Source organism: Dryobates pubescens, chromosome 32 (genome assembly GCF_014839835.1).
Source record: "Dryobates pubescens isolate bDryPub1 chromosome 32, bDryPub1.pri, whole genome shotgun sequence".
Classification (NCBI taxonomy): domain Eukaryota; kingdom Metazoa; phylum Chordata; class Aves; order Piciformes; family Picidae; genus Dryobates; species Dryobates pubescens.
The window spans coordinates 9,345,553-9,368,978 of NC_071643.1; the positions used below are offsets into that span (position 1 = coordinate 9,345,553).

The window sequence follows — 23,426 nt, forward strand, 5'->3', positions numbered from 1 at the left end:
CCCTTCTTTGGACACACAGTTCAGTGTCCTTCTTGGTGTGAGGGCCCAAAACTGCCCAGTATTGGCGATGTGGCCTTACCAGGTCTCTCATGGGAGAAACTAGCTGCTGGTAGCATTTTCAAGTGGACAAACCTTGGAGCACCAGTGAACACCAAGGGCAGGCTGCTGTTACGGCACTGGAGCCTGCTTAAGCTGCTGTGGTCTCCAGAGATGTGTGCTGCTGTGCCAGCTGCATCTCAAGCCTGGGAATATCAGGTTGTATTTGCAGGCAGATTCTATTCTGGAGGGAAATGTGAGGGTCAGGGGGGCTCATCATGGATCCCTTTTCCATCTTTCCATTACATTTAAGCAGGGTTGCTTGCATTTCTTCTATGTAATTACCATCTGGAAAACTAACAGGCAATCTGAAGAATTAGACAGAGGGTGAAGAAGAAAGTGAGTCTGGCTATAAAATCATATAAATAATGCTCAGCAGGACACAATTTCCCCTCTCATCTATAAAAAGATTTGCCATACCTTGCCCCTTCATCCAGCTATACTGAGAAAGTATGGCTGCCTTTGAGTTGTTCTGTAACCTTGGTTGTTTCACAAGCAGCAGCCATAACAGCCAGTTACTTTTCAAAAGCTTCAGTAAAAACCTATGTTTTGGGGCCTCTTTACACAGATTTCACTCTACAGGATCAAAATTATCCTTTTTGATCTGGAAGAAGTGAATAGAATGAACTGTAAAAATGCACTTTGGAACAAAGTTTGCCTGTGATTTATTTACTGATTCAGTTCTTTCTGTGTGGTTTGTGAGGGGAAAGCACCCAAGCTACAGCTTTTGGGAGGAGGAGCTTGTACACCGAGCTACAGCTCTGAAAGAAGTTTTGCCTCAGTGAAAAAGAAAGCTCACATGACTTGAAATTCAGCAGCAGAAAACCTTCTGTTATTTCATTGTCTGGTTTCTGACCTTAGTGGTTGTGCTTAAGCTATCTGGGGGTCTGCAAAACAAAGGTTTGTATAAGGCATAAACAAAATGGCAAGTAAATCCCTTTGGTGATGAAGCAAATTTGTAGGGTTTGGGGAGAGGAAAAAAAAAGCCTTGCCAAGCAAAATAAGCAATTTTAAGCAAACCACACAGAGTTTTTTTATATTAAACACAGACAGTTTGGTGGTGCAGCTCCATTTCTTTTTGGGCATGCAGTCAGGACATGGGCAGTGTGGTGCAGAGGGCAGATGAGCACCAGCACTGTTCAGAACCAGGAGTGGGGCTGTTTATCTTGGACTGAGGAGCATCTCTCTGGAATTTTCCAGTGAGGTTGTTTCATTTTGTGCCTGTTAATTGCAGCTCTTGAATGATTTGTGTAGCAGCAGGCAGCCTAACAGCTTTGTAGAGACTGATTTTGTGGGGTGCTTCATTTTGGTGGGAATTCGTACAGCAAATGAAAGATGAAGGCCTCTGAGGCAGCAGCTTTGTACCCTGTGCTCTCAGAAAGCCCTGTTGTGGGCTGAGCAGTATCTCAAGTTATTATTAATGGGATGTTTAGAAAACACAGTCTTTACTTGCAAGATTAAACTTGCCTAATAAACAGTTTGAAAGGGGAGGGAGAAGAGAAATGCCCAGTAACTGCAAGCACTGGAGAATGTGGAGTTCTCCTCTCACATATGGAATGAGATTTCCTGCAGCACGCTTATGTCACCAGACTGAGTAATTCAATTTTGTTATTTCATGATTTTGGCATGCAGAATTTCCAATTAATAATTTAAAAAGCATGGGTCAAGAGACTACTGACATTAACTGTATTTGAAATGGCATCTTGGAGTCATTGGTGTGTGAATGAACCTTAGCTCTGGTCCTTAATAAAAGGCTACTTAACCAGACCTCAAGCTTACCAAGGTGAACTGAACATGCTTCCCTTCAGACATATCTGGCAGAAATGTTTGACCTACTAAATGAGCAAAATGCCTGCCAGATTTCATGTAACTAAATAGAACCAAAGCCAAGCAGAAATGTTGCAGCTCAAATCTGGGGAAAAACATGCTGATTTTGAGAGTGTTACTCGGCATTTGTATGGTTAATTTGTGACACCAGAGTCACTGTTGGGAGGATAGTTGCACTAGTACAGCATATAAATCATCACTTTACACCAGCTGTCCTAACAGAGCTGTCCTTTCCCTCCCTTACCACAACAGAAGAAATGAATCCAATAGAAAGTCACCTCTGACCAGTGATCTTGGAGAATCTGGCAAGCACACATCCAGCACAATTTCAAGCATTTGTGATTACAGCTGCTGCTGCATTTTAAAGCATTTTTCCAATCTGTCTCTGCTAGTGAGGCCACATCTGGAAGACTGGGTCCAGTTCTGGGCTCCCCAGTTGCAGAGAGACAGGGAACTACTGGAGGGAGGCCAGCAGAGGATGTGAAGTTGCCATGGGGACTGGAACATCTCTCTGACAAGGAAATGCTGAAAAACCTGGGGCTGTTTACCCTGGAGAAGGGCCAGACTCTTTCCAGTGGTGTCCAGTGACAGGACAAGGCAGCAAGCACCCAGGAAGTTCCATCTGAACATGAGGAAAAAATACTTTCCTGTGAGGGTTCTGGAACCCAGGAGCAGGCTGCCCAGAGAGTGTGGAGTCTCCTTCTCTGGAGAGATTCCAAACCTGCCTAGACACAATGCTGTGCAACCTGCTCTATGTGACCCTGCTTTAGTGGGTTGGACTAGATGATCTCCAGAGGTTCCTTCTAACCCCCACCACGCTGGGCTTCTGTTAAGCGTTAGTTGTATGCAAGAAATAGTGTGGGGGGTTTGTGAAGTTAAGAGACAGGTTTTAAGTGAGCAGGTGCCCCCTTTCAGTCCCCCACATCACCTTCCTGAAGCATTCCTGCTTTGGAAGAGGGCAGCGCACAACGCTGCTTTATCTTCCTCTGAGCTCTTTTGGCTCACAGATCCCCAAGCCAGCTGCCCATCTTTTGGATTGTTTTTCAGCAGAATCCCCAGGAAGTGCTTTGAAGTCTCAGAAATACATACATGCATATATCTGTAATTTAGGTTGACATCCTTGGCAGGCTCATGTGAAAAATAGACATGTTTCATGGCATGGCACAAGAGATCTCTTAAGTGAGATATAAAGAGATGAAGCATTTCTAACATCTGCCAGCTTTTGCCTACAGTTCCTAATACCTTTTATTTAATCTTCCTGTTGGCTGTAGTGAGCTTCTTGTGTTGCAGCATAGCTGTAAAGGAGTAACTTTGATAACACAGCTCTTGTGACTGCTTGAAAGTGCAGTCTTTACCAGGCATTTCTACAGCTGAAAACGAGGTGTAAAAATGGTGGTGTATGTTTATTTCTGATGCTTTGGTTAAGAATAGTGAGCTGAAGATGCCAATGAATAGATGAATAATGCTGAAATGAAAATTCAGGGAGTTGGCACCAACTCTGCTAACATAATGACTCAGAAAAAAAGGAAGAGTCTAGGCCAGAGAACATGCTGTCTTAGGGAAGAGAAAACATTTTCTCTCTCATTGCTCAGTACAACATGAAGATGAATTATCCACCATTCATGACTATTACTGGTTTTTGTCTTGGTAGAGATGGGAAACAGAGGTGGGCACAATGGGACTGACAGGCTGGATCAATGGGACAAGGCCAATGGAATGAGGTTCAATAAGGCCAAGTGCAGAGTGCTGCTCTTGGGTGATAACAGTAAACTGTAATGTGCCAGGCTTGCAGAAGAGTGGCTGGGAACTGCAAGGTGGAAAAGGTCCTGGAGGTGCTGGTTGACAGCCAGATGGATATGAGCCAGTGTGTGCCCAGGCAGCCAATAAAGCAAACAGCATCCTGGGCTGTATAAGGAATAGTGTGGCCAGCAGAGCCAGGGCAGTGATTGTCCCCCTGTACTCAGCACTGGTGAGACCACACCTGGAATACTGGGTTCAGTTTTGGGGCCCTCACTCCAAGAAGGACATTGAGGTCCTGGAGTGTGCCCAAAGAAGGGCAGCAAAGCTGGTGAAGGGTCTAGAGCACAAATCTTGTGAGGAATGACTGAGGGAACTGGGATTGTTTAGTCTGGAGAAAAGGAGGCTGAGGCAAGACCTCATTCTCTACTGCTCCCTGAAGGGAGGTTGTAGCTACATGGGCATCAGTCTCTTCTCCCAAGGAATAAGCAATAGGACAGGAAGAATCTGCCTTATGCTGCTTCAGGAGCAGCTCTGGAACAGGCTGCCCAGGAAGGTGGTTGAATCACCATCCCAGAAGACATTTAAAAGCTACTGCAAGTACTTAGCTTTGCCACCAGCATCACAAATTCCTTGAGGCTTGTGGAGTATTTGCATTGTGGCTAGCCTGGCTTTAATTTCTTTAACTACAGGCTTGGTACCTGCCACTGTGCAGAAGACACCTGCATGTAACAACACTGTTTTCTGCCCAAAGCAGAAGATATTTCAAACCTGTCTTCATACTTCTGATTGTGAGCATCCAGTGCTGACATGAAAATGATCTGAGGAAACAATGAGATCATGACAAGTGTGTCAGAAATGACACTTCACATGCTCTCTTCTCAGCCACAAGTGCTTCACATTACAGCAGAAAACTGATGTAAAAGGCAAGGTTGAAAGTGTGATAAAGTTTCCCAGCTAACATAATGGTTTTCTTCTTCAGATGTAGGTGCAAGAAACTACAGACACTTAGGTGCAGTTTACTACAACAAGAGCCCAGGGTTTGAGATTATCCATGGTCTGCTGGACAGGGTCATGCAGCTGCTTGAGGTACCACCAAATGAAGAGAATGGCTACACGATCAAGGCAACTGAAGGTAAGGAAGGCAGAGGTGCAGTGTGCTGCAGAGCTTGTGCTGTGGCTCAAATGTTCCTTTACAGCCTGAGGTGAGTTTGGGGTGGTTCTTAGCAGTAGGCACTGAGGATCTCCATTAGTGTACATGCTCTGGTTTGATGAAGTGATAATAAAAAGGTGTCCATTGCATTTACTGACTGCAAAGTGGGATTGCTGCCTTTTGGTGAGCTACTCCAAGTAGTTAGAAATTGCAAGGTGATAGCTTTTCAAGGAGGCTTACAATAAAGTGTGTGCCATGAGCTTTGTGAACTGCTTATAATGAATTATCTAATCTGCTGATTGCAAGAATGGGTAGGAATTCACTGGGCTCTTGAATATGCCAGATAGCCACAGAGAATACAGTGGGTAACAGTGCCTGGAAAAGGCATCTGCTTACACTTGGTCTGTTTCCAGCTTTACCTGTAGCTCATACTCCTACCCATATGAAGATACATGCCTTGTGTATCCTGTACTAAAACCCTGCTGCCTTTCAGACTGAACCTGCTGTGTAGACAAGCAGTTGTATAATGTCCTTCTTCCTTCTCCACACAGGGCAAGCTCTGCATGAATTAAAAATGACATCTTTAAGTGCAAAATCTCCTCTGTGTAAGTGCTTATGCATGTAAGAAAGCCAGGAGACAGGGTGACCCCATTACTTCAGTAGGAGAGCCACTAGAGAGCAAGCAGCAGCAATGAATCTCTTCTGCTACCTCAATAAGTGTAGTAAAGCAAGGCTGCGGGGGTAGCAGCTAGGATTCTACTTCTACATCATATATTGGTGCTCAGAGAGGTGAGATGCTGACTCAAATTGACTCAGCTTGAAGTGCCTCCATTCTGCACTCACTGGAACAAGTGGCACTGAGAGTCCCTGACAGAGTCATAGAACTACAATGAAGAATGTAGCTGTCTCCCTGGATCATAGCATGCTGCCAATAGGCAAAACATAACACCTCAGCTGAGGGGGTCTCCCAGCACTTTAATGCATCTTTCTATCATGTAACAGTCAGGGTTTTTTTCCTCCAGCTTTTTGACAAAATACAGTTTTGCTCAGTCTTACTTAGGCCAAACTTGCAAGGGGTTTATTACAATATTGTTAGCAGAACCATAAAAGAGTTTGGGTTGGAAGGGACCTTTGAAGGTCCCAGGTTGACTAGAGGAGCCTTTAAACAATTTATTTTCATGTTCTAATTCTACCCAGAACAGAACAATTTCTTGTTTGGAAAGAGGGTTCAGTGAGGGGGAATTAGAAGGGCTGAGTACCCAGCCATCATTGAAGCAAAAATGAGTTCTTAGCTGCTTCTTCAAAACTCTTCTGCAGCTCATTTTTGAACAGATATATCAAAGTTTGCTTTAGGGGTGAAAATATTTCCAAGTGCTTTATATTCTGCCCTGTAGCATTTCAGGGATGTACAACTGGCTTCAGGAAACTGGAGAAGAGACCTCAAAAATAATCATGGCAGAGCAAAGAAGTTATTTCTAGACACTAGTGCTCGTTGGTATTCCTGGTTCTGTGGGGTTTGCAACACCCCTTTCAGCTGCTGGCATTCCCATGACACTGCTCCACAACACACTGTGTGAAGGATGAATTGTGCCTCGTCACAGGCAATGTACTACGAGCAGTTTGTGGCTTTGGGCTGGAGGCAGACAAAGTGCCTACTGCTTTCAGCACTGATACAGCAACTCTCCTGGGATGGTGTGTGGATTCCTTGCAGTTCTCCTGACATTGAATGTAACCTTGGAACCGATGCAGACAGCTGATACTCTGTGCCATAGTGAATGCAGCATCACTGCACCAACTTAAAGACCTTCGCTGCAGAGAGGCTGGCAGTCAAAATAGTTTGGGGGATTTGGGGGGGGGGGGGGAGGGGTTTGGGGAGTTTAGCTTGCTTCACAATCTGTCAGTTAAACACATGAGAGAAAATCTCAGCAGAGTGTATTGTAGAATCATTAAGGTTGGAAAAGACCTCCAAGATCATCGAGTACAACCATTACCCCAGCACTGCCAGGTCACCACTAAACCGTGTCCATCAGCACCACATCTGCATGGCTTTTAAGTTACTATAGGGATGGTAACTCCACCACAGCCCTGGGCATCTTGTTCCAGGTCTTGACACCCCTTTTAGGGAAGAAATTTTCCTTAATGTTTAGCCTAAGCCTCTCCTAGCAAAACTTGAGGCCATTTCCTATTGTCCTATTGCTTGTTCCTTAGAAGAAACTGACCCCCCCACCTCTCTCTAACCTCCTTTCAGATAGCTGCAGAGAGTGAGGAGGTTTCCTTTTAGTCTCCTTTTCTCCAGGCTAAACAACCCCAGTTGCCTCAGCTGCTCCTCAGAAGACCGGTGCATGAAACCCTTCACCAGCTTCATTGCCCTTCTCTAGACATACTCAAGCACATCAGTGTCCCTCTTGTAGTGAAGGGCCCAAACCTAGTGACAGATGCAGCCTCACCAGTGCTGAGCCCAGGGCAGGCAATCACCACCTCTCTACTCTGCTGGCCACACTATAGCCAATACAGGCCAGGATGCTGTTGCCCTCTTTGACCACTTGAGCACATGCCACCTTGTATTCAGACAGCTGTCAACCAACACCCCCAGGTCCTTTTGTGCCAGGCAGCTCTCTTCCCCAAGCCAAGACAATGAAATAAAGGCAATTGCTGAGTCATACAATGGTTTGAGTTGAAAGGGATCTTTAAAAACCTCTAGTTCCAACCCCCTGCCATGTCAGAGACAAAAAAAATATAGCCTGTAATATCTCAAGGGTGTTACAGGATACTGAGATAATTCAGAGGAACAGTGGGAGTTACTTCAGTTATTTTCAATCTGGTTATTACACATGGCATGGATTCTTAGATGCATTTGTATGGAACAGGCTGCTTTATTGACTGTGCCAAACTAAATTTTGTGCAGTTGAAAAAGGGTTTATCCTGACTTGGAAGAATCCTAGGTACTTGTTCTGTGTGTCATCTTCAGAAAGCTAGAAAGCAACATGCTGCAAAGTTAGGGTTTAGTCCAGTTGGTTTTATTCCTTGTATAACTAATTAAAATAGTTGAAGACAACACAGGGGGAAAAAAAATGTTGGTTTAGATGAGCAACAAAGAAGAGATAAGAGATGCATTTGGCACAGATTTGCCTCTTCTCCAAATTCACTTTGAAAAACAAAATGCCTGTACTATAGTCCTGTTTGGTCCATATGTGCAAATCATGGTTATTTAAGCTCCTTCTGTTCTCCAACACCTAAGTGCCCTGTGATGTGACCTTAAGGTCAGAGCCTTTTTGCCTTTATAGCAACACCTGTGGAAAGAAGTACAGATGCTAGAAAATCTGGGTGAAATTGTGATGTTCCCCTGGCCTTTGCACTGTGCTTTGGTGTAATCTGAGCTAGGTAATAAATGGAGAAGAGCTGTTTAGAGCAGCCTTAAGGAAGAGTTTGAGTGACTGAATTCAAGGATTTCAACATCCATTTGGCACATGATGCTTTTCTTAAAGTTCCTGACTATTATTTTGTCTGATTATCACCGAATATACAAAAGCACAGAGTTTTAAAGGCAGAGTGGGCTTTTGGCTACAGTTATTGGCCAAGGAAAGCATTTGCCTTTTTCCTTTGGCTAATGGCACAGGCATCCACAATCAAATGTGTCTGGAAGAGAGTACAGTTGTTGCATCAATCTGCAAACTTGTAGGGGCTCCAGAATGTAAAAAGTTAACCAAAACAAAAGCCCCAAACTCTCAGTTTTAGCCAGCTCCTTACCATTAAAAGGAGCCATTAATGGGGATCAGTATGGATTAGGAGGCAAACCAAATACAATCAAACTTTTAAAACAGAAACATGGGTAGAAATTCCACTCATGTGCTCATATGTTGTCAAGTAATCCAATTAAAATCTGTTCTTTTTCAGTTTGCTTTTGTTGGTTTCAGTTCCCATGGAATTGTGATAATGCTATTTTAAGATGTTCTTAACTCCAGCTTTTAATCCCTGCAGGAATGGGGATGTTTTCTTGCAACAGTTTGGTCATTTTATGCTTGGGGAGGACCATTTTCTTCCAGAAATCAGGACCCAAATCACAGGAGAGGATGTTAGTCCTGGGATTTCAGTCTCTACATAAAGTCCTGCTTAGGCCAAAAAGCAGAAAGTGGCTCAGTAACTCTTGCCAGTGAATTTGGTACCCATCTTCAAAGGAGGGGTGTGAAGTGCAAGGTGGGGTTATTGATGTTTGCATTGTAATGTTTAAAATGCCTGTCCCTCATTTAAGGCAAGGAACCCTAACTTTGCAGCACCTTCTGAGAGTCTCTGTGCTCTGCAAGCTGAAATGAATTGGGGACAAGCTCTGAAAAGGGAAAATACCATCCATATTTTATGACATTGAAGCCATCTGACAGGGTCACAGATAATGTTAGTGGTAAAGCTGTGCTTCAGAACTGCTCACTCTGCTCCACCTTCCCTGCCCAAACTGGTATCTTATGAAATAGTGAACACAAACAATCCCTGAACAGTGTGAACTTGACAGGAGCTAGTTTTTGGTACATTCATTGTTATGAGCTGTGGCTCACTCTTGGATTTCTGTTTTTGGTTCAGTAAATGTTTATGCCATTCATTCTCTGGGGGTAATCAACAGCTTAGGAAAGCTGGGAAGTCCGATATGTATGCTGAACACAAATAAGCTGTGTCTTGCTTCCTTCAGTAATTGACAGCTGTCTTTCAGATAATTAAAAAACCCCCCAAACAATCCAAAGCAGGAGAATTTGCACTCCCCTCTTTTCACTGCCCTTATTTAATTAAATGAAAGGTGTGGTAAAGTGTAGAAAATCTTAATTCCACAGTAAATCACAGTAATAGCTTCTCATTTAGTAAGGTTTAGCTGTGAAATTAGAGGTGTAATAGTTATCTCCATAGCTAAGAGCATCAATAAACAGTTGCTTTTATAACACTAATTGTAACACAAACAACTTTAACAGAAGATTTAGAGTGTGAACCTCAGCTCACAAGGCAAGAGGAGAGAAGCCTGGGCCTGATTTTGAGCTGCATGTATAGAATTGAACCCTGGCATTTACCTCTGGTGATCATTTTAACTTGGGAGACTGTCATACACAGATGCTTAGTACCAATGTCAAATTTGGCATTATTAATACCTCTTTTATTTTGAGGAGCTGGATTCCTCTTAATGGCAACCCTAGCTTTCCCGTTGCCTGTCTTGGCAGCCACAGACAGCATCATTCACAAACGTCATAGGTAACTACAGGAAATGTGCCAATTGTACTGTGAAGCCTCCAAAGAGCCATTTCTGACATACTCAAAGATATCAATCAATTCTTAATCCATTTGGCTGCCTTTTTTTTTTCCCTCCCCCAGGATCAATCTCAATCATCTAATCTGAAATGCTGGCAGCACATTAACATCTTTCTAGCATTACAGAGTTTCCAATATTCTTACCATAGATTTACAGCAGCAGGCAGGGTATTTGCTTTGAGAACTGCACTGTGATCCTGGTGCCTACAGTTTCCAGCATTTCAGAAACATCCACATCCTAGCAGATGTAACCAATCATTTTTCCAGTGGGCCAGAAGAGGCTTTGTTATATTCCAGAATACCTTTTGTTCCCCAGATGACAAGAAACGTCGACTAAAACTACAGTTCTGTGTCGCATAGAGAGTTCAACCGGTCTTGTTAGCAAAAGGGTCTACAGTTTTGCCCCCCAGTATCAGGCTGGAAGAAAGGTGGGGACAGACTTTTTAGCAGGGTCTGTCACCGCAGGGCAAGGGGCCATGGTGTTAAACAAAAAGAGGAAGGCTTAAACTAGGTAGAAAGAAGACATTTTTTATGCTGAGGAGGGTGAGCCACTGGCCCAAGCTGCCTGGTGAGGTGGTAGATGCCTCATCACTGGAAACATTCCAGGCCAGGTTGTTCAGGGCTCTGAGCAACCTGATGAAGATGTCCCTGGTCACTGCAGGGGGCATGGCTTAGATGGCCTTTAAAGGCCCTTTCCAACCCAAACTATTCTGTGATTCTTAAGGGGAAAACAAAGCCAAAACCAATCTGCTGCTGTCTTTATTGCTGCCAGACATTTACTATTAGTTGATTTTCTCAATGCATTTTCAGCAGTGTTATTAATCACATTCCATGAAGTGCACTTTCTCTCATTTTTGTCTGTGAGTAGCTTCTCTGATTCTTACCACTTCAACCCTAAATAGGGCAGTGTTTGAGCCACAGCTGTGCCCAGTTTGTTGTGAAGCCAGTACTGATTTATCAAATACATTAGTCTTGAATACCTTCTCATATTCCACTCCCCTTTGTTTGCTTCCCAGCCCCCTGCCCTTCATAGCCAGCTTCATGAATTAACACTAGGAGAAGATGGCAGGCTTTTTCTGAGTCTGATTTTTACTTTGAAGTGTACTTTCCTGTTCCTGGAAGGGGTTTCATTACAAACACTTAACTTTAAGGCAAAACTATGTGTTTGTCACTAGTTCTCGTGGCTTTTCCAGTCTTGGCCTCTACTTTAAGATCTAGTACATTTCTAATTCATTTCCCATGCTTTTCTCTTGAGCAGTTTCCCTTGCAGCATCAGGGGAGCTTAGTTAAATGAAGAACTACAGGTGCAACAACTCAAAATTAAGTTAGCTAATAAAGTGGGTGTGGCAACTCACTTAATGCCCCTTTGTCTGTACCTCTGCTCTTTGCTTCATCCTGTAAATACAGGACTTCAGATTTATAGGAACTAAGCCCCTGCAAACTTAGGCCAAGTTAATTTCTTACAAGGCATCTTGCCACACTAGCGCTGATGCCTCAAGTTTGGCTGTAGCTGGATTAGCACCCTGAGAGGTACCTGGCAAAGATATAAACAACTCTCCTGGTCTGTGTAATTTAGTTAGACAAAATGGGAGTCTAGAGTGTTTGGAGTGCCTCCAGATAAACCTGGTTTACCAGAATTTGACAGCACACTGCAGCACTAGATGTCTCAGAGGTGTCTGGCTGTTGTAAGTGATGCAACACAAAAAGTTTGTGGCAAACCCCATCATTAGGGTCTGGAAAGGAATCTCATTTCATTGGCTTTGTGTTACACAATTGATTTTTGCTCTGAAGGAAGGGGCTATCAGACTGAGTTTTGAGGAGGGCTTTTGGCATTCCTATGGTCATTTCAGCTCCTCTCCGGAGAGGTTTTGGATGTTCCTTCCCAACACCCTTCAAGTCTAACCTACTTGCACAACCCCTGAACAGGTGTATCAGTGAGAGCAAGAGTATGTTATTTTAGCACAGCATGGGATAGCAAAAGGTTTGATGGGCTTAGCTTTGTCTTTTAAAGCTCCATCACCAAACCATGTTTGGCATGCTTCCCCCCCATATGAAATAAACAGTAAGAGAACAAAGAAAATATTTATCCTCAAACCCAAGAGGTGGATTCAGAAGAGAAAATCCCTTGAACTGACTCATTTAGAAATAGGTTTCCTGTAGCATAACAGGGAGAGGAAAAGTCTATGGCAATAGCAAGAATATTATGGAGAGGGATGTTAAGTCAGCTCATGAAGAGATGCAAGGTATCTTCTCTTCCCTTCCTCTTTATGCAAGTACTAACTAACCAAGATTGCCATGCTTTTCTTCCCACTGCTTTACATTCTGACAGATAGAGGATGCTCTAAGTGGCAGCATTTCTCCTGACAGACTTTTTTCACCTTCTACCAGTTTTTGACAGCTCCCAGCACTATCTAAATCATTGGCTTTTGTGTTCCTGAGCTCAAGGTGTTGATTTCTTCTCCCTGATGTTAAGCCTTTGCTTCTCTGCTGTTCTTTTACTCGGGAGTGTCTTTCTTCCCCACAAAGGCAACTGCCTTTTTTAATCCTACTTCATAACAAGTCTAACAGATGAAAATCTTCCTTGCATCAAGAATTTTGACCGTCTGGCAGAGCTCACATTATATAATACAGAATTAGGTCATTTCCATTTGTTCTCTCTCCTTACATCTTGAGATAGGAAATTATTTCTTAACCATAAACGGCATTTTCAATGTTGCAGAGCCTTCTCTAGGAAAGAAATGATTCACCCAACCCTGGTATAGAAATAGCAGCAAATTGCACATCTCCTTTCTTAGTGCAAAGGGACAGTGACCTGTGCAGTGAGAGTCAGGGTGCATGTCTGGTTGCACCAGCTACATTTGACCACTGCCATGGCTTCGTCCTTCGATTTCATTTTCGCCTCCTGCACGCAGCCCTGCTACAGATGGAGGCCAGCTAAGTGTCTGAATGCTTCCATTTTCACTGTAGTATTCATTCTAGCAGTTGTGATCATGTCCAATTTATAGCTCAGAGTGGAGCAGGTCCTCTATTTGATTTTTGAACTGTGCTTTGGGTAATTTAATCTTAAAAACATTTCCTGACATTCATTTAGGCAATGAAATTTTAAAGAGGAATTTGCAGGCTTTGGGCTCAGACTTTTAGTTCATCATCAATGCAGGATCCTAAGATGAGTCCTTCTGTTCCCTGCAGTGTAGGAATTGACTTTACCTTTGCTGGTACGTTAGAAAAACACAGATAAGCCAGGAAATACTGAGCTAGTGCAGACTCAGCTCAGGTGCTGGTCTGTGTTTGGGTCCAGAAGCAAAGTAGCCATTTTTGTTGTAGACTCAGAAGTGCTTCGGGCCCTGATCCGGCTGATACTTGGCCAGTTCAAGTATCTCTGTCCCTGTGCTGCAGCCAGAGCTTGGTTTACATCGAAATCTTAGCTGCTAAACCCAAGTGATACCAAGTTGCTAAAACAGTTCCAGTAAGTGCTGAGATTCGTCATTAATTCTCTCTTGTCCCATGCTAGTTTGTCAAGTTCTGAAAGGCATGAAATAGGGTAGCCACAAAAGCGTAACATCAGGTGGCTGTTAGTGAGCCTAACAAATAAATGTCAAGCCATTGGGAGGGGAGGGGAGGGGAGGGGAGGGGAGGGCAGCATGGGCTAAGGCATGAATTAACAGCACTCTAAACCAAATGGGACACTCCAGAGTCAGCTTGCACACTGACCTAGTGCTGGTTCTTGTTTCTAACGCTCCTAAGAGCTACAGTCTGCTGCCTCACTGGTGTGCAGTGTGTTGTGCCCTTACCATAAAGAGCTGTGTTTCCTAGCTTCTGACAGTCTCACATTTGCAAGAACTCCTTTGGCTGTTTCCCCCTGTACTTGGTGCTGGTACTTGACTACTGGGCTCAGTTTTGGGCTCCTTACTACAAGGGCACTGAGGTGCTGATGCAGGTCCAAAGAAGGGCAACGAAGCTGGTGAATGGTTTGGAGAACAGGTCTTCTGAGGAGTGGCTGAGGGAACTGAGACTATTTAGCCAGAAGAAAAGGAGGTTGAGAACACCACAGCCCCACACCCCCTGAGACACAAGCACTGGTGAGGCTGCACCTCAACTATTAGGTTCCCTTTTGGACCCTTTACGGACACAGAGGTGCTGGAGCGTGTCCAAAGAAGGGTAGCAAAGCACAAGTCTTGAGCACAGGTCTTGTGTGGAGTGCTTGAGGGAACTGGGGTTGAGTCTGGAGAAAAGGAAGCTCAGAGGAGACCTTTCCATTCTCTGCAACTCCCTGAAAGGAGGCTGTAGCAAGGTGAGGGTCAGTGTCTTTTTCCAAGGAACAAGAGGAAACAGCCCTAAGTTGTGCCAGGGGAGATTTAGGTTGGACATTAGGAACAATTTCTTCCCTGAAAGGGGATATAAAAGCCATGTAGATGTGGTGCTGAGGGACATGGTTTAGTGGGGATCTGGCAGTGCTGGGTTAACAACTGGACTGGATGTCCTTGAAGGACAAAAGAATTCTGTGAAAAAATGTAGCCCCTCACTTAGTTATAACACAAGAAGATGTTTAATTGCAGTGTTCAGTCCATATTCCCTAGTCAGTGTAGACAAGAATTCTAATAGTCAGCCCTACTTTTGGCTATCCAGTGTACCAGTCCAGGTAAATAACTGCTTGTCCCTTTACCCTCTTCTGCTCTGCCCTGGGTGTGGAAAAACATATATAGGAATCAGAATGGAGGATGTCCTTTAGACACAGGGCATACTGACATCACACAGCTATTCCTTTTGCCATCTTTTCAAGCACTAGTTATTTTCTGAAGGGTTAAAAACAAATCCCAGGCACTGAGTAAGTCATGAATGCTGGTAGCATCCTGTGCCTTTGCATGGGAGTGTCTCTGCCAACAGAAGGAATTAGTTGAAAACGTGAAGAGCCTGATCCTAAGAAGTAAACCAACATTTAGCCTCCCAAAACTAAATTCCATCCCCTGTAACACAGGTAAAACACTTCACCAGGTGAGTCCAGATGAGGTAGTGAAAGGGCAGCTGCGGTGACTAAGGGGGTGGAGAATTAAGATGAAAGCCTTTGGAGGCCAGAGGAGCTCTGCTCTATTACCTTCTTAAGCTTCAGCTTCCGATGTTCCTTCAAATTACAGGAACAGACAAGTGGGTTTGAAGGCTTAGTGCAACTGTAGGCCCATAATACTACTTTAATCTAGTTCTTTTTGAAAGGGAGGGAAGAGTAAGGTAGAGAAAAGAAACTGTGCAAGCTGTTTGACAACAAAGAGTGCAGGGAACCTGGAGCTCTTTGAGGGTCAATTAGCCAGAAAATATGCTAAAGACTACATGCTCTGTTGGATTATTGGCCAAGGAATTACCCCAAAGCAATCAAAGTGGCCCTGCTGCCTGAATGCAGAGAGGCAATTACACATTTTGAGGCTATGCTGCAAAAGCTTTAATTAAAGGTGTTATTTCTACATCAGTGAACACTGGAAATTAAATTCTTGCTTGCAGCTACAAGGAGTAGCTTTTGTCTTTTGCTTGCATGTAGTATGTCAGCATGAGACCTGACCAGCTCTGGCATCTCTCCTTTAGTGATGCATATTGTGTTTCACCCCACCCCTTCTCCTAGCTACCACTTTTAACACTGACATATTAAGAGGTGGATTTCCATTGCTAGACTGTCTGGCTTCCTCTGGCATTGTGGAGGTCTCCATCAGCAAGGACAATGTGGTCTCTGACTAGATTTCAAGGTGAAGTCTGTCAGGTACTGTTTGTGTGCAGAGCAGGAAGGATTAACTCTATCAGCAGCAACAAATCTGTTATCCCTGAAAGGGATGGTGTAGTAGACTACAGTTATAAAATCAGTTTGGGGTCTTCATATACTTGATGGTACAACCAACCAGAGCTGTAAGAGAGACTGCTTAATGCAGTCATCCCAGCAGCAAACACAGCCCCTTCCCAGCACACCTAGTGAGCATGGTGCCTCCACCTGTGCTTCAGTGGCTGCTTGGCCAGCAAAAGCTCTCTTCAACAAGATCATGCTCCTCACAACCATCCCCTTCTTGATGATATTGCATACACAGACAGGACAAAGTACTGTCAGCTTTGAACTCCTGTTCAAAAGCTGCAGGTCACAGGTTGTGGGAAGATGCCCTCTAGACGCCTTTTGACATCAAGACTTTATGGAAGCTTCAGGTCACTGGGCTTCACCTTAGGGTGTGACTTACTGAAAGGAGGGAACAGTGCAGGCATTTTCTGCTGATGCCCCATATGTGCAAACAGCAGGAGCACTTCCTTCACACAGCCTTGGCTCTCACTCTAGATGCTTGGAGAGTTGACATGATAGCCTAGTCCACAACACAAGCTGGATGAGAAATACAAACCACCACTGCTGCCTACTTGATAGTACAAGAAGCACACAAAGCAGGAAAAAATCCTTACCCCTTTCCTGGTGATTTCAATGACTCCTCTGCTTCGCTTTCCCACTCTGGAGGGTCCTCAGGTCCTCCTGCAACCCATGGCTGCTCCTCAGCAGAGTGAGGTTCTTCTACTTCAGGTGGTCATTTTGTAATCACAGAACTTTAGGGATTGGGTGGGAGCTCTGGAGATCCTCTACTCCAACCCCCCTGCCAGAGCAGAATCACCTGGAGCAGGTCACAGAAATGCATCCAGGTGTGTTTTGAATGTCTCTAGAGAAGGAGACTTCACAACCTCTCTGGGCAGCCTGTTCCAGTGCTGTCATCCTCACAGTGAAAAAGTGTTTCCTTATGTTCATGTGGAACCTCCTGTGCTCCAGCTTGTCCTCAGGAGCCAGGCTCTTCTCAGTGATGTCCAATGATAGGGCAGTCTTAGCAGTACAAAGAAGCTCTGCCTTCTTTTTATCCTCTGTCACCTGGGCACCCACCTCATTCAGCAGTGAGCCTGCATTGCCTCTAGTGTTAGTTTTGTCTGCAATGTACTTTCTGTTGTCCTTTACCTCTCTTGCAAGGTTTAATTCCCAGGAGGCCTTAGCTTTCATGGTTGCCTCCCTACATCCTGTGACAACAGTTGTGTACTCCTCCCAAATGGCCAGCCCCCCCCTGTAAGCTCTCTTCCTCCACTGGAGGTTGCCCAGCAGTCCCTGTTTAACCATGTGGGTCTCCTGCCTCCCTTTCTTGATTTCCTACCAGCTGGCCCCTGTTGGTCTGTCCCTCCCCTCACATACAAGGTGCTTGTTTCTCTCTTTCCCCATCTCTGCTCACATTTTTCATGTTTCCAATGAGTTTTCATGTGGTTCCCTTTCACTGACTAAATTTTTTTGTCAGATGGTTACATTTGCTCCAAATTCTGGTGCCCTGGCAGAGGTGCATGGACCAACAGCACCCAGTGTCAGCTGTGAGCCATCCCCCTTCTCTTCCCATGTGTGTGGTCACAGGAGGAGTCACTAAGACCTAAGGGAAGATCTTGGATCCCCAATCTGTGAGATGCAATCTGGAGGCCCTTTTGGCAGGCAAGAACATACTTTGAAGCATTCTGTAGTGCAGCCAATTACCATAATAATAGTTTCATTATTGAGCAGAGTTCATAAACTCTCTGTAAGCCTACTCCTCAGCTCACATTTCTTTGGCGGAAGAGCCAAGTGTCAGCTGGACAGATGGGGACCCTAAAGCTCCTAGCCAGATTCTTTCATTTCTGTTTGCCTGTTGCCTGATCTCTTCCTGTCACAGAATCAGACCCTGCAAGTGCCAGGTCAGCAAAGCACCAGGCACACTGTGACTGCACTGTGAAGGAACCAGCGTTTCAGGATTAGCTTAGCCAGAAGTGGAGAGGTCACTTGAAGCTCCTGCTTCCTGTACTTTGGGGAGATAAGTTTTGCCCCTTGTATTAACTGTGTGTAAAGTCAAATAGCATCAGGGACTGCACTGGTTTAGGCAGAAAACATGGCTGAATGTCTGACCCATGACCTGGAGCAGGATATTCAGAGCACACTGAAGATCCCTTTTCCTAGTAAAGGCTTCTGGCTAATCACCAGCTTGTTGCAGTCTTCACTCCTCTGCAGGTGAAGAGCCACTGCCTCCCTTTTGGTGGTGATTCACTGATTCAGGTCACTTGTGAAGCTGTACTGTAAGCTCTTGGCAAGAAGGGATAAGTTTTATTGTTAAGATTCTAGCTAACATCACAGAATCCCAGCATGGTGTGGATTGGAAGGGACCTCTGGAGATCACCTGCTCCAGTTCCCTTCTTCCAAATTAGAGATGCTTCAGGAAGATGATGTGGGGTTCTGAAAGGAGCCACCTGCTTAAGCCCAACTATTTTCTGTGTATAACCTAACAGTTCACAGAATCCCAGGGGGGGTTGTAAGTGGCCCTTGGGGATCACCTAGCCAACCCCACTGCTAAAGCAGGTTGGCTCATGATGTCCAAGCCAGTTTGAAATCTCTCCAGAGAAGGAGACTCCATAACCTCTCTGGGCAGCCTGGACCAGGGCTCCAGCACCCTCAAAAGAAGTTCTTCCTCATGTTCAGGTGGAACATGAGTTCCATCCTCCTGGTTCCAGTTTGTGCCCATTGCTCCATCCTCTTGACCCTCATCCTTCAGATACTAAGAATCATTGAGAAGGTTCCCTCTCAGTCTTCTCCAGGCTAAACAGCCCCAGGGCTCTCAGCATTTCATTGTCAGCGCTTTTGTAGCCTCCACTGGACTCTCTCCAGTAGTTCCTTGTCTCTCTTGAACTGGGGAGCCCAGAACTGGACACAGTCCAGAGGACCTCCCTCAACCTGCCGGCCACACTCTTCTCTTTGTGCTATAAGATTAAAGCCAGTGCACAATTTCCAATATATTGTCATCAAGTGCCACCAGCTTTCAATATCCATCACAAGCCCATGCTGGTTAGTTCAGTGCAAGGGAACATCTGCTGAAGTTAATCTTACAGAGGCGGTCACTAGTGGTGGACATGAGGCTTCAAGTCCTTCTGCCCCCTGCCCAGCTAACTGCTGACTGGCAGACTGAGGACTGCTGATTCAGGGACAGCAGAGCATTTCTGTGCCTGAAAACAGCACGTGGTTTCACACAGATCTTGGAAACCGTCTTTGATAGACAGACTGAGCACAGTATTATTCTGGACCCCAGCCAGATGTCTCCAAGTTTAACACCAGTTAAATCTCATGATATAATTTGGTCTAGATATGCAGGAAGATAAAGTGGCATTCCCAAGCAGCTCAGAACAGACAAGCCAGACTCACAGCTTTGTAACTAACCATACTGCCAAAGTTCTTCTTTCCTATCACTTTAGAGGGAGTTACCATGCCCATGCTGTTACCTTCTCTTTGGTGCTTGCTCTTGTACCAGCTGAAGCTCACAGCCAAGTTTCTAGAAGAGTGTTGCTGAGTGCTGCTCATGTCCCCAGTGTAACAGCAGCTTTAGTCACAAACAGGAAAGCCTTTACCACTAATGACAAGAGAACTGTATTTTTAGGTTGCCTTTTCCCCCACAATCTGCAGTGATCTCTGTGTGGGGCATTTGTTTCTCTTCTAAGTTTGTTCTGTCAGGTTTTATTTTGAAGAGTGCAGTTTGGCAGTGGCAAGTGTCTGGGTAGAGCCACATGGCACTAACATCCAGGAGCAGACCATTTTGTGTGCCCAGTGTAGGTAGTTGGTTTGCCCTCATAGCTAAGAGGAGTGATTTAAAAGGTACTGGTTCTGAGTACCTTCGAAACAGCCTTTAGGTGCTGTTCCTGTGATGGTTTACTGCTGCCATCAGAGTTCAGCAAGCAGCCAGAACTGAAGCACACAGTTCAGTTAATTTGCACTTGCTCCAAGTAGGGTAAGAAAGAGACCTAGCTGCTGTTATTGTAGCTGCAAGTTATGACTACAAACCTCATGGGAGAAGGAGACACTTCTTCAATGAACTATTTCCAGTAGGGATTTAATGAAGATTGTGTCTCTGGGGTTGACCACTGCTTATCATGAAACTCCTCCTGAGGTTCGAGGTCAATTTGGCTCTTTATTGCCTTTTTTAAATAGCTCCTTGTAAATGTAGTGAGAGGTCCTGGGCGTGTGAAGCAACCAGAGAGCAAGTTAGGATTAACTCTCACTGTACTCTGCCCACATCTGGAGATTGTGTCCAGTTCTGGGCTCCCCACTTCAGGAGAGACAAGGAACTACTGGAGAGATTGCAGGGAACTGGACCATCTCTGTCAGGAGGAGACGCTGAGAGACCTGGGGCTGCTTAGCCTGGAAAAGAGAAGCCTGAGCGGGCATCTTCTCTTCTCAATGCTTGTCAGTATCTAAAAGGGTGGGGGCAAGAGGATGGGGCCAGGCTCTTTTCAGTGGTGCACAACAACAGTATAAGAGGCAGTGGGCAATGAGCACAAAGTGGAACCCAGGAGGTTCCACTTAAACATAATGAAAAACTTCCTTCTCTGTGAGGGATCCAAAACCCTGGAGCAGGTTGCCCAGAGAAGTTGTGGAGTCTCCTTCTCTGTAGAGATTCCAAACCCACCTGGGCTTTGTGATCCTGGGCAAGCTGCTCTGGGTGACCCAGCTTTAGCAGGTGGGTGGGAGTGGGTGATCCCCAGAGGTCCCTTCCACCCTCTACCATGCTGGGATCCGGTGAAACTCTTGCGACGCTCTTACGGAATGCAGAGGATGCTGAAGGGCCGTTCCGGGAGCGGGCAGGGAACAAGACTGGAAACAGCTCCTCCAAGTTCTTCATGGCAAATCCAATTCCTTTTCTTGTGTGTTTTGGTTTGTTTTGTTTTTTAAACTCCTAAATAACATTTACAATTCAGGGCTTGGTCTGAGGGAAGAGGAAGATGATCTTCGGCTTCCTCTGAGCTCCTCATTGTTCCACAGCTTCACAGCGTGTATGAAACTGCTTAAAAGCTCTTCTCCAGATGAGGAATGCAGGTTGTTTCTAATTATGTGACATGTAATCAAGTGTGACATGCTTGCTTAGCCCTTGGATGGCAGCAGGCTGTATTTCCTTGGAGTAAGGTGGGGAATGTCGAGGTGTTGCACAGCCATTTCAGTAGCCCCCTGACTGGCCTGAGCTGTGCTCGTTGCTGTGACAGGAGCCCCCGAATCCAAGCCCTGGGGTGTGCGGAACGCCCACGCTTTGGGCTCCGGGTTCCATTTGTAACTCAGAGTGTTTCCTCAGTCTCTCTCAGTCATCAAAACCTAATGCAAGGAAGCGAGAGCCCCTTCTCAGCATCTCAGCACGGAGGAGGGGTTGATAGTGGGAGCTTTGTTCCCCATGTTAGATGCCTATCGACTTCTCTGGCCCACAGAAATATTGATTTTCCTCTTGCTTTCTTCACAGGCTCTGCTTTCTTCCCTGGTCGCTGTGCTGAGATCTTTGCCAAAGGCCAAAGCATTGGGAAACTCGGCGTCTTACACCCTGACGTTATCACCAAGTTTGAGCTCACCATGCCATGCTCTGCCCTGGAGATCAATATTGAGCCCTTTGTGTGAAGACAGGACTGTGATCCTCCTGCAGCCATCCACTGGCACATGCAGCACCCTCTGCTCTTTTGTCTTCCTCTGGGAGGGGCATCCCCTTAAGCTTTTGTACACCAATAAACTGGAGACACCCTGGGTAGATGTGTTCCTTGCAGTACCATTTGGCTGGCCTCTGCGGTGTAGGAATGTGGCAGCCCAGACCGCACCGTGCCCTCGGTGCTTTTGAGGGGTGGAGGAGGGGGGGAAGAGAGGAGTTGGGTGAAAGCCCAGCATTTTAGGAGAGAAATGTAATGGCAGAGCACATGATTCGTTTTCAAAATCAGAAATGTTCCCCAGACACAGCTTCATACTGTAACTGATTATGGCTGCATAACAGGAATCTCAGTCTTTCCTTATTGCATGAAATAAGATAATTGATTAGAGCAAATGTTGAGTGAATGTGAGCAGAACTAAGGAGCTGAGCTTTTATTCTGTACGCTTGTCATGTGCTCACCCATGGCTGGGGGAGGAAAATAAACTTGTTTCATGAAAACCAGAGCTATTTTGTAAGCAAGATGTGTGTAATATCTGCTTCCCTGCTCCAGACATAACTGTCGAGCCTTTATCATTCTGCCTTCAGGAGGGGGAGGGAGGTGGGATTAAAGTTTTTTCATGGTTGATGTGAGCCTAGTGCTTTTTGAAGCTCCAAACCGAATTGGGGAAATGCATTTCAGAGCACATGCCAGGGGGCTTTGCATGAGGAGCTGAAAAATATCAAAGCCTTTGTCCAACTGAGGCTGGCATGTGTGCCTGGTCCCGCAGCGCTCACATCGCCCCGGCAGTGGCTTTCTGGAGCCCAGCTGCTCCGCGGGGTCCGCGCAGCGCTCCGGCAGTTGTACTTCCCTCGCCGCGTCGCCCCTGACGCTGTCTGAGAACCTCTGGTGGGTCAGGCTGCTCCTTCCCGGTGGCTTTCTGGCAGCAGTTGCACTGCAGCCTGGCACAGCGTGACTGCGGTCTGGGAAACAGAAGCTCCATCCATCTTGGCGCTGCCCGATACATCCTTCCTGGGTGACGTCAGCGGGTGGGTGGCCGGCTCAGAACGCTGAGGCAGGCTCTTTCCTGGCTCGCTAATGAAGTTGGCTGTCCCTCCTGTGCACTGTTACAACCGCTGCAGGCTGACAGGAGCAGTTTGCATTAGGTCAATACACCAGGACTCCTTTGTGTTTTGAGAGCCAGATAGCCCCTGGTTCCAGGAGGCTGACTGCGAGTGGACAGCGAAGCGTGGAATCATTGACTGGTTTGGGTGGGAAGGGACATTGAAAGGTTATTTAGTCCAACCCTGCAGTCAGCTGGGACATCTTCAGGTAAAGCAGGTTGCTCAGCCCTGGCCACCTGAGTAACCTAGGCCAGTATCTCACCACCCTCAGTATAAAAGCATTCTTCATCTAATCTGAATCTGCCCTGTTTCAGTTTAAAATCATCACCCTTTGCCCCACTAAAAAGTCTGTTCCCATCTTGTGTACAGGCCCCTTTTGGTACTGAAAGGCTGCTAAAAGGTCTCCCTGGAGCCTTCTCCAGGCTGAACAACCCCAATTATCTCAGCTGGAGAAGCTTGACGATGACAAACTCATTGAGAAGACAGATGTGCAGTGGTGCAGAGGGTGAGGTGAACTCATGAGCTGGCATGTCTGCACACACCTGTATCACTGGATCCACGCTGGCTTTTCAGTGGCAGCCTGCTTGGCAATTTGAACAGGTGGGATGGCAACAGGCAGAGCTTTTTGGTGTTAATGAGGTGTGGAAAAGGCACTGCAGTTACCCATCTGGAAACCCTACAGCTCCCCTCAGATGGAAGCATAGCCTTTACTCCTGCGTAGTGGACATGAGGTGAGAGCACAGCCGTGGCCTGACGCTGCATGACTGACTCCAGTGCCC

The 23,426-nt window shown here is 45.7% G+C and overlaps 1 protein-coding gene across 1 annotated transcript in view; it reads left to right on the forward strand.

Moving 5' to 3' along the window:
- The window catches only part of FARSB (phenylalanyl-tRNA synthetase subunit beta), a 39,355-nt gene extending 17,634 nt beyond the window's left edge, over positions 1–21,721 (forward strand). The window contains exons 16-17 of the mRNA XM_009897600.2: positions 4,643–4,795; positions 21,373–21,721. Of these exons, the coding sequence (XP_009895902.1) occupies positions 4,643–4,795; positions 21,373–21,524 (305 nt within the window). The 3' untranslated portion in view covers positions 21,525–21,721. The remainder of the gene's footprint in view (positions 1–4,642; positions 4,796–21,372) is intronic.
- Positions 21,722–23,426: the final 1,705 nt, after the last annotated feature.